Source organism: Atractosteus spatula, chromosome 12 (assembly GCF_055471065.1).
Source record: "Atractosteus spatula isolate fAtrSpa1 chromosome 12, fAtrSpa1.hap1, whole genome shotgun sequence".
Lineage (NCBI taxonomy): Eukaryota > Metazoa > Chordata > Actinopteri > Semionotiformes > Lepisosteidae > Atractosteus > Atractosteus spatula.
This window is the reverse complement of record NC_142717.1, coordinates 36,173,790-36,192,225: the sequence shown is the minus strand read 5'-3', so window position 1 is coordinate 36,192,225 and position 18,436 is coordinate 36,173,790. Positions and strand designations below refer to the sequence as shown.

Sequence of the window (18,436 nt, the reverse complement as noted above, 5' to 3'; positions counted from 1 at the left end):
TTTCATTTTAAGCGTGAATGTACAGGAGTCTTAAACATTCTCAGCAATATTATCGTAGCTCTTAACAAAAAGCACACTTGTGCATTTATCTTTCTACTTTTTCCTAATGCTTCTTCTACTGTGGAACACTTGATAAATTGTGTAGCATTGGTCTTGATTACGCTCCATGACATACCTTCAGAATTACTTACAAAACCACACACACTGTAAAATTGGACAAATTTGTCCTATAGCCTTATCGATTTTTAATGGAATCCCACAATGACCTCTCCTGGGCACTACTTGTTCTCCATTTCTATTAACAATATTGTTCAGGCAATAGTCAACTGTCATATTCACCTCTTTGCTCCCTCCACCACCTTATACTCAGCTAGACCTAGCTTATCATCAGTAATGACCAATTCACAGCTTAGTTGCAATGGAATTCATCAGGTTATCATAAAAAATGAAGACTTCTTTTTATTCTTCACCCACATCAGGCAATGTCTATCAATGTTTGATGCAATTTCTGCAACTCTAACTGAGTTGTTGTTATTCTACGAAAAGAACTTCACATCTCTTTTAGAAACTATCATAAATGTTAGTCGGAGCAAAGTTGTGGTTTTAATTGCTAAAATATCCTTTATAAAAATTTAAACATCTGGTTTGCTAGAAATGTCATTTCAAAACTCATTTCAATAAATTGCAAGCTAAAAATCATGTCTAGACTTGTTTTCTTTTCCTTCAGCAAATTGTATTGTACACGTTCTTCTAGATAATAATTGTAATAGTTCAAATGCCTGTACCTTTTACCCTGAATTATGATGTTGCTATTCACAACACAAACTCTATCATAACATTTTTCACTGGTTCTCCATATTGCAATCATCATTTACCGCATTCTTTGGTCAATTGGACAAATGTTTCAAATATTTTTGTTGGTTTGAATTAATTTAATTTGGAGAAATACCTTCATATCTTCACTTTGTCCATTTCTCTGTGCTGTCTTAAATTCTTAGTCGTAGCATTGGATACAGTCAAATTTTCCAAAAGGAGCTAGCATTTTGTATACAATTACAATCCACTGGAGATCAATTTCAACTAACTGGAATTATCTGCAGAGTAAACTGAAAATATCCACCTCTGTATCAGAAAGCATCTTCAGATGTATGATTAAATCTTTTCAGTCTGACACTTCCACTTGTTGATGCTAATGTGTTATGTAATTTACATGTTATTGAGTGCTCTTTGACTGCTTTGTTTTCTGCCCAACAATGGCATAGAGCCTCTTGGCCAGACTGTGATTGTAAATAAGAACTTAATTTCAATTGACATACCAGTGAAATAAAGGTTTCAATAAAAAAATCACTTATATTCAAAAGGTTGCCAAATAAATTGAACGTAGGCCCCAGTGAATGCCAACAACAAGATGACTTAGGTTAGAAAAAGAAGATGCTTCTTTAAGAAGTTTTAAATTTTTGACCAAGGTAAATGACCATGCTTGACCAGGCTCCATCAAGAAACAGTATGATGGTGTAGATAGAGCAATACTCTCTAGCAACTATGTAATTCAAGAGGAGTCAAATGGTTTTAACTGATGGTAACATTTTAATGTTGCTCTGTAGCAAAAAAATATCTTTTAAATCACCTTTTCCTGTTTACCTTGCAAATTAATGATGCGTGTGCATGTTTTAAGAATCCTAAATCCTAAACAAAGTGTGGGCATTTCAGTCAGGATACTGAATGACATCAGGAAGATACTCTACCTCAGCTGCCACATCCATTCTGACAACCACAGTACAGAATTCAGGTGCTCTAATTCTGAATTGGTCTCCACTAAAATATTTGGAGCTGCTCCATAAATTTCCCTAATACATGTAAATTAACATTACTATATTGATTTATAAAACATTAAGTCAGCTTCTGCAGCGGTGAATTGTTGGAGCTACTCACTATGCAGTTATTCTGGCTTTTCTAGACGAACATGTGAGATGTTTTTGGTTTCATCTGATTTTATTACATGCTATATTAGTGTGATATCATCTGCCAGGCTAGGACCTGAAACTGACACAAGCTGATGTGTGTATCTACACTTACATGTGTAAAACCTATAACAGTTTTGGGGTTAGTGATTGACAAGTCAGATGGAAAGTTTTCTTTGAAAGGATGATATAGATTTTCCTGTGACTAGCTTCAGGAACTGAACAGTGTACACGCTGGTAGAGCAGTGTTATAAATTAGTAAATGGAGAATCTCTGAATGAGAAAACACAGATGCTTAAGCGCTAGAGGGTCTGCTGCATCATTCAGTAGTTTAAATCTTTATTATAAACTATGTGTGGGAGACGTTATGAATTCTTAATTGTAAATGGCCTTTTAAGGTCGATTGCTTCTAATTAATTTACATTATTATCTTAACCAACTGTTGCATTTCCAGTGTTGTCCCATTAAAAAAAGAATAGAAAATAATGAAACAATTATTTTAATCTAATAATAATAATCTAAAAACGTCCAAAAGACTTGAGGCGGGTCTGAAACTGTGATTTGACGGTTAAATACACAAGTAAATAAGCTCGTTTAAAGCAAAGAGAAGTCGATGACAAATGTGAAGAAGAACATGAAGAGGCGACCTTCCGACTGCTGTAATCGAGACTCTACGTCTTTTAGAGAACTATGTGGCGCTCCCTGCTGGCGAAAAGCTATGCTGTTTTAAACGAGGTATAAAATGAAGTTATAGCCGCACTCACAGAAATGAAAAAAAAACGCTGTTCGTCTTAATACTTTAGGATATTAACAAGAAATTATATTTAGGTATTTCAGAATAATTTTATGTTAAGAATATATAATACATACTGATTACTAATGGAGTACAAAGTAACATTTTTGGATAATGGATATTTATTAAGCCGATATAAAACACAGATTAATGTATTATACACATATCAGAATTTTTTTCATTCTTAAAAATATAATTTGAAGATAGATCTTTATCCATATATATTTCAGAAAGCTTGGAAACTAACCATAAAGCTTTTAAACTAAATATTCCACAAGGAATCCTATAACGTTGCATCCATTTTTTTTTTCAGCTTCTTGGGCTTAATTGGCAGACACGTACAACTTTAGGGAAAAAAAGTTTGAATGGGCAGCTTTTTTAAAAGACTTCGCTCCTCCTTATCCCCCTACCTCCCCCCTTATTAAAACAACCTCCAAAAACTCTCCCTGGTTGAAAGACTCTTTGGAAGGCAAGAGCTGTAGGAAGCATAAACTTACGACGTCTGGAAGAAATTACAGATGCAGAAAAAGTGGTACAAGTAGAATGATTCGACAGTTCAAGACTTTAATCTGTATGCTTGAAAAAACTTGAATTTAGATGAGTTCTTGTCAGTAACACTGACTACTATTTATAATAAGGAATAACGTTTTTTTAATTCTAAAAAATAACAAATTACATTACCAAAGAACTGACAAGATAATATAATATATACATAAGTGCAGTATAAATGTAGATTATATGATGTAAGTACAAGAAGGAAAAAAAAGAAAACTTGAAAACAATTTCCTGAGATTTGAAAGAAAACTGGGATATTGCACTGCCTTGGAATTGTCTTACTTTGGGTTTTTACTAAAATCTTAGACATGCTTTTGTGAAGTTTCAATTTCACTCCAGTGCTGAGAAGGGATCATCAACAGACTCCAGAAGTTCCATCCCACAGGAGAACACGACTCCGTCATAAAGCTGCTTCAAGGTATGAAAGTATATTTGATCTGAACTAGCGCATATCATTTTATGTATTTTTTATCATAAAAGGGTATTTTTCTCGCGTTTGTTAGATTTTCTCCCTCATTAGTAACGGATAAGCAACCATGAATGGAGTCTTTTACGACACAAATAGGTACCTGATTGGTAAATGAGGACAGACGTTCTATTGTAACCCTGTCGAGGGCATAACTATTACTATCTATTAGAGCTTTTATAGATTTTTTCCTGTTTTTTCCTCGAGAAAAAATCGAGCTCTTACAATGTCACGTACACAAAAAAAACAACTGAGCGGTAGTTTCGGAGAGTCTCATTCAGACAGGAGCGTTAAGACAAATGGTCAAGTGTGCACTCAGCCACATGGGCTGGTCCTTTGATGCTTGATGCTAGAAGAAGAAACGTGCCCGGCGTCGTTGAATGCAGCACAACCCCAGAACACGCAGAATGAGCCTCATCACAGTGACCTCTATCTGGAAATGCCCCCAGCAGAACATTGTTCCGTACGGCATCATGTTAAGGTATTGCTGAAGGAAGAGGCGGAGGTGGGGCATTGTTATCACACGTGGAGTCCTTGTCAGCGCTATAACCTCTCCAGCGGCTCACAGTAAAATTGTCAGCGCGGCAGCAGTAAATCCGAGAGCGTTGAAGCTTTTCTTTTTTACCATTGCTATCGCTTTGGTAATGCTATAATTACATACACCGATAAAGCTCTTTGAATCTGAAGTATTCAGCCCCAACCCGAATCCTCTCACCTTTCCTTTAACCTGGAATCCAAAAGGTAAACGTAACCAGCGGTTTATACGCAGAGAAATTGAACCAGCTACATAGATTTTGTGCGATGCGCGCTTTATTGAATAACAGTAAAAATCCAAATCATTTAATGCTAATGGTGGCTGCGATGGATTTAAGTTAGAATTATGAGACCAAGACCTGACGTCACGCCGCCTCTTAAATTCCAGGTTATGTCATGCAGGGAAATTATACTGCAGGCAGCCAATGACGAGGGAGAAAAAAGTTAAACCCAGTTTGAAAGCCTATAAGCGCATGCCGGCGGTTTTCTTAGACCTTACTCAGCCTGAGGGGGGAAGCGTGTAAATTTCAATTAATTTGTTCATTTTTACCACTTACAAGCGCTATCCAAGCAGTCAATTTCATTTTATTTATAATTCAGCCCCCTTTCCGTATCCATTATTGTGATAAGACTAAAAGGTAGCTTATCCGAGTATTAGGAGTGGATAGCGGTACATTGGCAGTATTTTGTGACTAGTTCGATGTATTAAGCGCAGATGTAATTGTTTATCTTCAGCTTTGTAGGGAAGGAACGCATGGGCAGATAAATCACCTCATGTAGAAACTTCAGGTAGAAATCATTAATAAGACGTCTGTGTTAATCTCTTGTACTGTAGCGTCAGCAATTATTGTTTTACTCTTAGACCAAATTGAAGTCCTCAGAACACCGACATAAACATAAGCGTTTTTTTCTTCTGTTACTCTGTTGATTCCTGCATCAGACAGTAGTGATTGCCAATGATTGTCATTGGAGAATCTACAACCGTTAGGCTCATGTGCCATCTGTGTGGAGTTTGCAAGTTCTCCCCAGGGCCCTGTGAGTTTTACTGCCAAGTATGAAATATGGTTAGATACAGCAGAAGGAGCCCAAGCTGGCATATGTGTCGTGTTTGTCTCTGGGAGGAAGAACCACCCACTCAATAACCACAAAGATCACTGTCATCTCTCTCACACACACATCGTTGACCTCAATAAATGGAAGTTATTAACTGAAGTCCGGGAGGGATAACAACGACAAGTCAATCTCACACAGCTGTACTTCGTCACCACCAATATAATACTAGCTACATATCCTAAACCCAGATACCTCCCTTTGCATTTTGTCTCAAGCACATCCCTCATGAGCCCCATCTCCACATGGCAGCTGCCCCTTGGTCCACTCTGTCTGAATGGGGATCGAGCTTCGAGCCTCCTCGTCCTGTGGCCCATTAACCAAGCGGATGAAGCCAAACTGATCTCACCAAGCATTCCCAACATTCACACACCATTCCATTCCCAGCTGTTGTTGTACCTACCGAAATACTATCTTTATGGAATTTATTAACATTGCGCTAAATTACAGTACCCTTGTCTTGAAAGATTATTAATGAAACAGACCAACTGGTCATATTAAGCTCCTGCTTGTGTAATTCAAATAGAACCTCAAAATTTACTCTTGTCCCTGTTTCTCTTATGTCTTCAAAGTCACAATCTAATGAATGACTGATTCAATTAACATTAGAACGTATTGTGGCCTCTGTTTCTCCCCTCGTATTACACAGTATATGTTACGTACACCTCACCACTTTCACAAAACAGCCCTTTGTTTTCAAATAAACAGAATTTTTACAGCACAAAGGATAGAAATTTAAGAGGCAATTGATTTCCCTTTTCTCTTTAAATGAGTACTTGAAATGATGATCTTGGAAACCAAACTATAGCTTTTTGTACTCTTATCAGCCATCAGATGCACTATAATTTTTGAAGGTAGTACTTTAAAAATCAAATTGAACTGGGCTGTGGTTCTTGGTGGGGAAGGTTTGTCACTGATGCTTTTCCCCTAAACTTGTAGCTAACATAGATGCTGCTCTGAGCTTGAGGTCTCCCAGTCTGTGTCATGAACGTTATCATTGACGATAACGTGAGCTTTTGATGAAAAATGCGACTCAGAGCACATTGGTTCATACTGCTTTGCATTTTCACATTTTTAAAGAATGTTAGCAAATGACCAACATTTAATTCAATGGCCTAGTTGAAAATAAAATGTCTTTCACTCGGAATGTTTTCTAATTTTTCAATTGAACGTGCTGGATCTTATTCAGTTGTTGGTGGGCTCGAATTTTAGGGTTTGTTTTTTTTGTCTGTGTGCGGCAAATGCCGACTACCGGGGCAGACCTACCAGCAGTAGCCTGAGGGTGTCAGCCGCTAAGGGGGAGGGGTGTTATCTGAAGCTACTTCTCCCCCTTAAACACAGCGCAACGCAGTTACTGTTGAATCGTGCTAATTGCAACGTTACATTCCCCGCCTTTCTTATTTAATTCCAATCTGCACGTCGTGTCAGTACTCTTGATGAATGAGGCGAGCGAGAAAAGCGTCTTCTGACAATGAGACGCTTAGCACGTCGTGTGGAAAGCTGTCACCGTCTGTTTCCGCCAAGCTGATAACTGCGCTAATTGGCAGAGCGCTGCTTCAGCCCCAGGGACTGAATTTCCGTATTGGAATGTAGAGAAGCTAAAACGTTTACCCCCACGGTAGCGTATGCTGAATAAGGAACCACACGTACTGTAGGCAATAAACAAATAAAGAAAGCTCTGAAAATGTACAGTTGGGCTGTCAGACAATCTAATCGCGACCGGGCCATCCAATCCAGAGCTGTCGCACGTATCTGTTGGTTCAGATACTACATGTACTGTAGATGGCACATCAATGAAAAGCCTGACCACGGTTAACACATCGTTATGGTTGAAGACGTGTTTTGATCATTTGCTATGTTAACGATGTGTTTTAAATGGGAAGAGAGTTAAAGCGAAAACGGGGCTGTCACCTTCTCTCATAAGTTACATTTAAATTTTAAGTTAAATTCCCTTATCTATGTGATACAAGGTTCGTGAAAACAAGTCATGCAAACAAGTAACGTGTTTGGATGTCGATTCTTCTATTTCCAATGCCAATTTCATCATTGAACTTTAACTATTTTTAATATTTTAATGAAATTTGGATATTCTACAAAATGTACACAATTTTTGTTCAACGCTCATATTTATCAATCCTCTTTATACGTTGTGTAAGTGTACGGCTATATACAGATTTTACTTTTTAGTTTTTATTCATTTGTTTTAAACGATGAAAAGACTGCAGTGCGATGAAGTAACGTTCTAGAGGGTTTTTACTTCTCGTAAAAAGACAATGTTCGTTGACCTAAAAAATAAATGCACGCTGGAAACTTTAGCGTTAAATTAACCTAACAATGAAATAACAATAAGAAATTGAGTATTACTACGTTGTTTCAACTGATGACTGCCTTCAGGGAACGTGACGTGAATGCAAATACTAATATTCAGAATTTTACTGACAAAAGACCTTAAGGACTGTCATTATACAGTCTTATTCTCAAAGTGTTAGCACATATATTTTCACTGTAATTAAAACGAGCATGCACGACACCCTGCATTTCTGTGCTCATTGACGTCGCGGTGTGAAGAAGAAATGTCAGCGTTTCGGTAAACATGGAACTGGAAAGTGTTTTTTAGAACGTGGAATCCACTTTAGCTGTGAGTAGTACTTCTACATTGTGGCAAAGCGAAATTTTCCAGAATTGACGCTTTATTTCAATGTTGCTGTAGAATGGCTTTATAATCCCTTTATAACTGCTACACAACCACGAGTATAATACTTGCGTGAATGCGCTAAGGACATAACGTGTGCATAAGAGGTCATGGCATTCAATTTCAAGATCATTTCTAACCGTCAGTTCGATTCAGGCTAAGGAATGTGCTAAAACGAATGTCCCCACCTCTTATAGACACGTTATTTCCTTTACGCATGTTACTATAAAGGATTGTGAATGTGATCATAACGTCCTGTGAAGTAGTTCTGAAGGATTACAAATCTATTACAAAGCAACATTCAAATAACGCCTTACCGAATTTCCTTGCTGATGTCGTTTCACAGCGATATAAACACATGATGTAAAGGGGTGGTGCGCATTGCTTCTATCTGCCAAGCAGATGGGAAAATGCTACAGTACTAAATCTTGGCACAAATTGCCATGGCTTTGACACAACATGTGAGCAAGTGAGACAGACTTTATATTTATGAATACAACAATTAGACCCTGCTAACATATTTGAACACATAATGTATACACCCATGAATTAAACCAGAGTGAAGACACTGAAATACAATTCAACAAGAAAAACACAGTGGAAACCTACAGCAAAGTAAGCAGATGAAAGTTTAATCATGAAGCAAAACAACTTCCCGCTAACGGTTTTTGAAAACTAATGCATGTTAACGAGACCTACTGTGAAAGTCATGAAAACAGGCACTAGGCACACAATGTATGTCTAATACCATTAACTACATAAATGGAAAACATTCAGATGATAACAATAGCAGTTACCGATCCTCAAGAAGTGATCTGTGAACCACTGGGGAACATCAGGCGCTGGCTGGGGGGTCTTCAAAACAACAAAGGAAAACATTTCACCCCACTTGTCGCAGTGTGAAAAATCAACATCCTTACACTGAACATGGTTTGACGGTGCACATAGGGGTCCTGATGACCCCTATATTCAGTTTTGTTTAAATGTCTGTTGCAATGGCATTTTTTAAAACCATATCATCTAGGTAAATTCTCAAATCAACACACAACTGATATATTTGGATAAGAACCATAATTATGATGTTGATACAACTGAAGTCAAGAAAATGTCAGTTAAATGCTGCTTTTCTAGTTTTTCCATGAACATTCAGTCAGCATTTCAGATAAAAGGTGAATAGATTTCAGCCATGTTTTATTTTAAAAGTAAAAAAAAAGGTCTGGGGTTTCTATAATAATAATAATAATAATAATAATAATAATAATTGCTTACACTTATATAGCGTTTTTCTGGACACTCCATTCAAAGCGCTTTTCAGGTAATGGGGACCCCCTCCACCACCACCAGTGTGCAGCCCCACCTGGATGATGCGATGGCAGCCATAGTGCACCAGTACACCCACCACACACCAGCTATCAGTGAGGAGGAGAGCAGAGTAATGAAGCCAATTCATAGAATTCATTCTACTTGCTTGTCAATGCAAAATTCACATTCCGTAACCTGTTCAGATTGTATTTTCTGTACACCTTACCTACTGTTTTTATTTTCAGATGAGGTGTGACAGAGTCATAACCTACTTGAGGGTATTTGGGACGACAATGTTCGGAGTATCCTTGCTCCTGGGAATCACTGCTGCCTATATTAAGGGGTACCAATTCATTGCGACTGACAATCACTATTTCTCATTTGGACTTTATGGTGCCATTTTGGCCCTACATCTCCTCATCCAAAGCCTTTTTGCCTACCTGGAGCACCGGAAAATGAGGAGGTCCCTGGAGACTCCCATCAAATTGAACAAAACACTTGCCCTCTGCATCGCTGCTTACCAGGAAGACCCAAACTACCTAAGAAAGTGTCTGATGTCCGTCAAAAGACTTACCTACCCCGGGATAAAAGTGATCATGGTAATTGATGGAAACAACGAGGACGATATCTACATGATGGACATCTTTAAAGAAGTCATGGGGAGGGACAAGGCTGCTTCTTACATCTGGAAAAGTAACTTTCACCACAAAGGGCCTGATGAAACTGACGAGTCCCACTTGGAAAGCATGAAGCATGTGACCCACTTGGTCTTGTCCAACAAATGCATCTGCATAATGCAGAAATGGGGAGGAAAGCGAGAAGTAATGTACACAGCCTTTAAAGCCCTTGGGAAGAGTGTGGATTATGTGCAGGTAAGTCTCGGCAGCAAGAGGTTGTGCCAAATCAAATATGTTCTGAATAAAGCAGCTTTTGTACTTGTTTAAATGACAGGTTGCTTTGCGTATGTAGTTCGGTGGTTTTTTAAGGTTAACAGCAGTTCTCTTTACCGAGATACAACTTAAAACCTTTTCCCAGTTTCTATTCCCAAACTCTTAAGTTTCAAGCTAACACTACATGAAACAAGTTGAATCCATGTGATATATTATCCAGCCTTGTCAATGATGTAATAGTATGTTAGACAATCTGGTACAAAATCATATGTATGTTTTCCAAAGAAAAGAATCTTGGTGCCTCTCCTGGAAAAAAAAAGACTATGCCCCCCATGCAGAATAATGTCTGAAAGCAAGGTTGGATGTACTGTATTGAACCACATGGGCACTGAACTGAGTTTAGACTTATCAAAAGTATCTGAGGGTATTGGTTATTACATGAGAATTCAAAGCTCTATAACCACTATTTCCACATTTCTACAGTTATTTATTCAAACATTACAAAAAAATGCCCTTGGTATTTTCAAAAATGTTGAAATATTCGTATTAGTCCTCAGCATAACTGCCATATTCCTCTCATACTCAAAGTTGTGTAGTAAATTCTCTTTATTTTTTACAATTTTTAATGGGTATCAAAAGTTGCATCAGAAAAACACAGAGTATAATGAAAGGTTAACCAGCATATTGTAACCTTGTAAATTTGCTCTTTTGTGGTTGAGAATGTAGTTTTATAATTAACTTAGATTTCCTTGCAGAACTAAATCAGTGATTCAATGTTTCTAAATATGTTCTGCCTGTTCTTTTTGTCTAAAAAGAATAGGCAATTACACTATTATCTTTTCACAGGGATGATTAAATATGGTGTGTGCTGGCCAACCATCCATAAGCACAACACTGTCAAATGACAGATGTTTTATTCATTTAGAAAACAGCCCCTTTATTGCCAGTGCTTTATTTATTTTGCCCGTTTGGTATGTCTGTGAGTTTCATTCGCCCTCCATGTGTAGAGACTACTGCACTCAGACACACAATTCAAATATTTGTACCATCCCTGAATGGAACTGTCAGAAGCTTGAGGATTTTCTTTGCTATCACAGTTCTCCTGCAGACCACAGACTGGGATGTTCACAGCCATGTGACTGGTTCATACAGACTTACCTCTCACAAAAAGTAAATGTACTTATCTGTGGTTTCCGCTGATGGTGTGGTTATTGAACGGACAGATTGAGTCAAAGGAATCTTCAGGGTTATGTTCATTTACCTCAAAGGCTGGGCACATACAGTATCTTTGAGAAACCTGTTTTCTTTAAACATGGCAAACTATGCTTCTCCAAGCAGTAGATTAACATTATTAACACTCATTTGCCTCCAAATTACTGCAAATCTTCAAATCTCTCATAGGGGCAGCTCCTGATTTGATCATTGAGTTCTAGTATTTTCAGACTTTCTGTGTATTTTCCTTACTGATGGCTGAAGAACATTAAGTACATGGAAGAAAATCAGCTCAAATTTCTATGATGATTAGATATCTGTAGAAGTATCTGTTGGAGTACCCAATGAATAGCATATTAAGATGGGTCAAAAACAGGGATATGAAAATGAATATTAGAGAAAGAGATGCCAGATTGACTGGGAATCCTATCTTATATTCTTAAGCATAGGAACTTCTACTTAGACTTAACAAAGAAGAACTTTGTTTCTATAGAAATAATTGTATTATAGCCTTTCATTAGTGTAATACAGGGAAAACAATAATTATTCTGTGAAAATAATATAAACTGCTATCCAAACAAGCAGACATAAGTGTAATAAATCTCATTAAAATATTAAATAAAGCAAACACAAGAATTACAGTCCTTACCAATTTTATAGGCTCGAGTTTTGATAAGACTTGACCAGGTTCATCACATTGTGTTGCTAAATAAGATCCTTATTACTTTTAGTTTATAAACTGCTTTAATTCACAAATTGGCAAACTGTATACTATTATTATTATTATTATTACCAATAATAAAAGCTCATTGTATTTACAGTGCTTTTCACTCCAAGGTTCTTAAAGCATTTTCGCTCCATCACTGAAAAGCAGGAGCCAAGAGATCAGACAGAGAAGTGGAAAATTGCTTCTCCAATTTAATTAGTGGGGAGATTCGGGAAATACAAATTTTATAGCTCCAGAGTATAATGTAGGCAGGATATGTAACACCTCTACTCTTTCAAAAATGCAGTGGAATCTGTAAAGACCAAATAGTCAAGAGCTTGATTCAATATCTCAACTCAGTGGCTGAATAACGCAATAGAACCTACTACAGTGTCCCATTTCACCATCATGGCACATTTTTTTCAAATTGTGCCATCTACAGGTCATAAGAATGACTATGGGGCTACAACCTCAAAATGCACCCAAACATAGTCTTACTCTAAGAGTTGTGTGAGTGCTTTTCAAGAAACTCAAAGTGGTGTTAAACAGTAAACATAGTACGCATTGTAAATTTTAAAAAGAAAGCAAAAAAGAAAAGCAGATTTTCTAGCGGATCTGGGCCATGACCTTGTCAGATATGGTGGTGCTCAAGCAAAGTTCTATCATCAGCTTTTAGTTTGAAAGAGATATTGCATTGCTTCTGCCCTTTTGTTAACTTGCATGCATTTCAAAATCAACTCACCATCAAAATGTCGCAGCAGCATTACCAGCTTCTAGTCTGATATCATCAGATTTCAGAAGCCAAGCAAGGCTGGGTCTTGGGATTGGGAGACCTCCAAAAAATAGGTTTCTATCACGTTTATCTTACAAACAAAAATTGTTTGCGTTGCGTTGGTTAAGTGTAGGCAAATTCACTTTTTTTCAATGTATATTTTCTTTTATTTAGTATTTATTTAGAAAAGATGCCACAAGGTGCCTTGGCAAAGACACTGTGTTTCCATATTCAAAAGGACATTTCATTTAAAGTTTAACTTTATGTTTGTTTTCACTCTTACGTTCATGTGAAAATTGTAAATGAGAGGAAATAAAAACATTGCAATGATTGGGAAAGACAAATATTGCTTTCAAAACACGTTCCACTAGTGATTGAAGGGCAATAGGTGTTAGACAAATAGAAATATATACCTCATGCTTCCTTCACGTATTCAAGACCTTGGTTTTCTAACTTATGATTATGCTTCAATGCACTGTACCATATGCTCACAATGTTTCTATTTCTAAGAAACCAGAGTATAAAACAGCTTCCTTTTGAGTGCAGCATAACAAATGTTCTTTCAGAGCACTAAAGGACATCTAACTTTCCCTCTCTTACAGTACGTATAAAATTCCTTGAGGAAAGTTATAGTAACAGTACACAGATTTGTCTACAGGCCCCATTCATTCAAGAGTTCTAATAAAACAACTTCCAATTAAAATTCACGTATAAAGCCTTGCTTTACAACAGAAAGGATAAAAGTCTGTATTAGACTTTCCTAACCTGTTATCTGCACAACAGGATACTGTACTGAGCATAATGAATGTATTTAGGTGTTCTTGTATTCCAGTAAACACTCTGGGGAAAGCTCTACAAAATTATCAGTAGCAAGAGCAACCCATAGAAAATGACTTGTAAGGACTCTGTGATAGAATAACAACATTTAATATGATCTATAAAATGGTGTATTGTACCATCACAGTCTAGCATAGTAACACATCACCAAAACCCTAGGATCAAAAGCTCAAAGCATGGTAAAAATGTAGAGGAAACAACAGTAAAAATGTAAAAACAATGTTCATTTACCTTCCTAATCTTCCATTAGGGTACTCAGAGTGTCATCTCAGGGAAAATACAGACTACACAGCTCATGAAACTGGATTTATTTTCACAATTCAGCCTGAGCTATAGTATGAGAATACATTACATGATGATACTCATCAAACATTAAGTAGTGTCATTAAGTACTGAGGGGATTAGAGGGTTTTCTCTGGTAGTCCACAATTAATGATTTTAGTGCAGAAGATAAAGTGCGCAAGAATGTTTTGGGATGTATTTTAGATATGATGTATTTTATGCTTTTTCAGGTTTGCGATTCAGACACCATGTTGGACCCAGCAAGCTCCGTTGAAATGGTGAAAGTGTTAGAAGAAGACCCAATGGTGGGAGGAGTTGGAGGCGATGTGCAGGTATTCATTCCGAGTGTTCAAAGTATTTGAAGTTATTTCATACTCTCCATTATAGTTCAAAATAATTCAGATATAGAAGGGCTGAATTTGAAGTGTAGTTAAAAACATCAAAGAACTTGTAGACTGAGAAATATCAGAACAGATCTCTTTACCTCCAGACAATGCAAATAGTAAAGCAATTGTGGAACAACACTCTTAATAACTTCAAGGAAAGTAGAGAGTAAAGCATCACAAACTATTGAAGGTTTATTGAATGCAAATGTTAAAAAATCTGGCTGAAACATGGCTAAAGTAGTGCAGTATGTTCACCCTTATTATTACTCCTAGATATTAACATTGATTCATTAACTTTTCAATTAATTGTTGGTTGACTCTTCCTTTCTGAAATAATTTCCAGGGGCTTTTATAAATCCATGTCTTCCCATTTTTGTTTCCATGCTTGTCTTCACACATTAAACAATCCTGAGATGACGCATGCCTGTAATACTTTAAATTAGTAGGTCCCTTCACTTAAGGATGTCCTTGAGTAAACACAATACTTCTGTTACAATTTTTGCCATGAACTCCACCCTTGAATAGGTCTTTCATGAAAAGGCAAGGAGATGCAGTGAAAAAGGATACTAATTTTAATGTCTGGATTGCATATTCTGAGAATGATACAGTACAATTGTATCATACAGTACAGACTGTCTTCTTTTCTCAGCTTTCACTGTCTAACTCTTTAAGTAGAACTGAGATTCCCTGCCCAGTCCATGACTGAAACATGCACTTGATTCAGCAGCGAGGAATTGCACTGGTTATGCCTTCTCACTCTCTGGTTTCAGATTCTGAACAAGTACGAATCCTGGATATCGTTCCTCAGCAGCGTGAGGTACTGGATGGCCTTCAATATCGAGCGGGCCTGCCAGTCATATTTTGGCTGCGTGCAGTGCATCAGCGGGCCTCTGGGGATGTACAGGAACTCCCTCCTCCACGAGTTCCTTGAGGACTGGTATAACCAAGAGTTCCTGGGCAGTCAATGCAGCTTTGGAGATGACAGACACCTCACAAACCGTGTACTGAGCCTTGGATATGCCACCAAGTACACCGCCAGGTCCAAGTGCTTAACAGAAACCCCCATTAGATATCTACGGTGGTTGAACCAGCAGACACGGTGGAGTAAATCCTACTTCAGAGAATGGCTGTACAATGCAATGTGGTTTCATAAGCACCACCTGTGGATGACCTATGAAGCTGTGATCACTGGGTTCTTCCCCTTCTTCCTTATTGCCACAGTAATCCAGCTGTTCTATCGAGGCAGAATATGGAACATCCTTTTGTTCCTGTTGACTGTTCAGCTGGTGGGCCTCATCAAGTCGTCCTTTGCCAGCTGTCTCCGTGGCAACATTGTCATGGTTTTCATGTCCTTCTACTCGGTTTTGTACATGTCCAGTTTGCTCCCAGCTAAGATGTTCGCAATAGCAACCATCAATAAAGCGGGCTGGGGCACATCAGGTAGGAAAACAATCGTGGTCAATTTCATAGGGCTAATTCCGATATCGGTGTGGTTCTCTATCCTCTTGGGTGGTGTTATTTTCACGATATACCAAGAAACAAAAAAGCCCTTTTCGGAGTCGGAACAGACTATTTTAATCATTGGTGCAATACTGTATGCCTGCTACTGGGTCATGCTCTTGACGTTGTACGTGGTACTCATTACTAAGTGCGGAAGGAGGAAAAAAGAGCAACAATACGACATGGTGTTAGATGTGTGACGTCCCATTCCCTTTCATTATGTTTACATTGTGATGATTTTCGGACTCCTCCACAGAGGATTCTGGCTGGGCGACAGGTGGCGATGTGTCGCCAGGAGAGACGGATCATTGCTGCTGTGACTAAATCAAAAAGGACGTTCCTTTTCTTAACGTTGGGATAACGTGCCAAAGTTGAACATTCGTTCAATCGATTTAAAACCACCAAATGGACACCCTGTTTACTTACATGGGACTGGCATGAGTTTTAAATTCCTGTGCACTTTCATGCATCACTCTCATCGCGTGTAATGCTTGACAGAGATAATGAAGAATATACCTCAGTGGTTTTGTTTGCATTGTGTGGGTGATTGGGAAGCTCATTCTCAATTCAGATAATTTATCAGAAAAAAATAATGTGGGACGTTTTTAGATACAGTTTTGTAATGAATGCCAAAGGTGGACTTTTCAGCATGTTGGCCATGCTGAAGCTACTTCATCCTATTTTATAATTTTTGTATTGTATTTGTATTGCAGTTGATATAAACCTAATGTTTATTTTTGCTTAGCCAACAAAGAGTTTCTATTTTCATTTGCCTTTTTTATAAAAAAATTAAATAAAATAAATTGTGCATGGGCAACTGTTTATATGACATGGACCTTTATTTGACCAAAAATGTGAAACATTATTCTGGGTTTATGTGTTTGCAATGATAACAATAAATGCAATTCTATGAATAAATTATTACTTTGAAAGAAGATGAACCTGTGTTTTTAAAATAGTGTAAATGGGTTAATAACCAGCATATTTATATAATTAAGCCTTCTGTGGTTTATAGCTTTTTGTAGTGGAATTATATTTTATCACTTTCAATGTCTACAAAACAGTTGTCTTATAATTGGTTAAGCTGTGATAGGATAGTTTTCCAAAGAGGTATTTGGATTTGAAACCAAGTATGTTTACAGGTCCATACAAAAATGTACCCGTTCCGGAAATAATGTTTATAAGGAAAAATGGCTGCTTCCAAAAACAAAACCAACAATGAAATTATAATGACTATAATGCAGTACAGTATTGAAATAGTGCACAAAGCCCAGTTTTGCACAAAACATCAGGGTTTTCAAAGCTGATTTTCTGAATTCTGTGCTCGTGCAATGCGATTTTTGTAAATACAATTTTGAAAATAAAAAATGAACAAAAATAAACTTGCTGGAATACATTAAATAATTTGATTACATCTGGGCTGTGACTTTAGTCTTAAGAACAAACGTGTGAAACAATTTTGAGTATTTTTGTGTTTGCCAGTTATACATAGCCGATATGGATAAAAAAGCACTTTCATGGTGTGAGAAAAATAAAAATGTGTTGCTTACTAATGCAAGGGTGTTTTTTGTTATTTACTCTCTAGTTCTCGATTGTGGAAACTCCCGAGATAGTGGTAGGACTGGAATTTGCGTTCTTAGTGTGGTTTTCTTTTGTCCATGTTTGCAGACATTCTAAAGATTTCAAAAACAACACAAAAAGAACCAGATCTCGGGCGAGTGACAGAAAGAGTAAGAAGCCTGAGAATAAAAGGAGATCCGGTCTCCAGGAAAAGAGAGGCGATGAAGGGTTCGAATCTATTAAAAGGAATGGACACTTCTGCAAAAGGAAAAACAGGAATTTTTTCAGTGGCTAGTCAATTTCAGACAGATGTCGATGAACTTGCTTTCTTTTTGATTTCTCATTCACTGTCCATCTAATAGGGTAGTTTGACTCTCCTACATACTGTAGCGCTGGTGTGTAGCCTCACTGTCATCTCTTCTCAGTGTCCTTCATAGGCTGCACACCCCTTTTAATTTACCTTTGCAACTTCTAAAAGGTATTTGATTGGCTTGCATTTGAAATCCTATGTGCCCGGACCATGTACCCACACTCAACCCAGAAATGAAAACCCGAATTCACAAATAGGTATTCAGTTTCAAGTAAATTCAGCCTTAACAAACAGGGCACATCTCTTTATACTCAGTTCATATAAGTGTTCTTTATGCAGGGGAGTTATCAAGATTTCAAGTTCTCTTCTTCTGGGTGGGAACCTCAGAATGGAAGCAGAACCCAACTAACTCTGGACAGACCTATGAAAAGCTAGATTTTATAAAGACTAAGAAATCACAGCATGACAAATAAGATTGACTTAGTTTCAGAAAACTGTAAACTTTATAAAATGTTAATGTTCACAAACTATCACATAGATATTGTAAACTGTTTTGTGAAAGTTATGT

At 37.4% G+C, this 18,436-nt stretch overlaps 1 protein-coding gene across 1 annotated transcript; it reads left to right on the top strand.

Moving 5' to 3' along the window:
* The first annotated feature begins 3,575 nt into the window (after positions 1-3,575).
* has2 (hyaluronan synthase 2) lies at positions 3,576-17,489 on the top strand. The gene is made up of 4 exons (XM_088929337.1): positions 3,576-3,727; positions 9,659-10,285; positions 14,343-14,444; positions 15,269-17,489. Exons 2-4 carry the CDS (start codon positions 9,659-9,661, stop codon positions 16,196-16,198), a joined length of 1,659 nt encoding a protein of 552 aa, XP_088785463.1. The 5' UTR covers positions 3,576-3,727; the 3' UTR covers positions 16,199-17,489.
* The last annotated feature ends 947 nt before the right edge of the window (positions 17,490-18,436 follow it).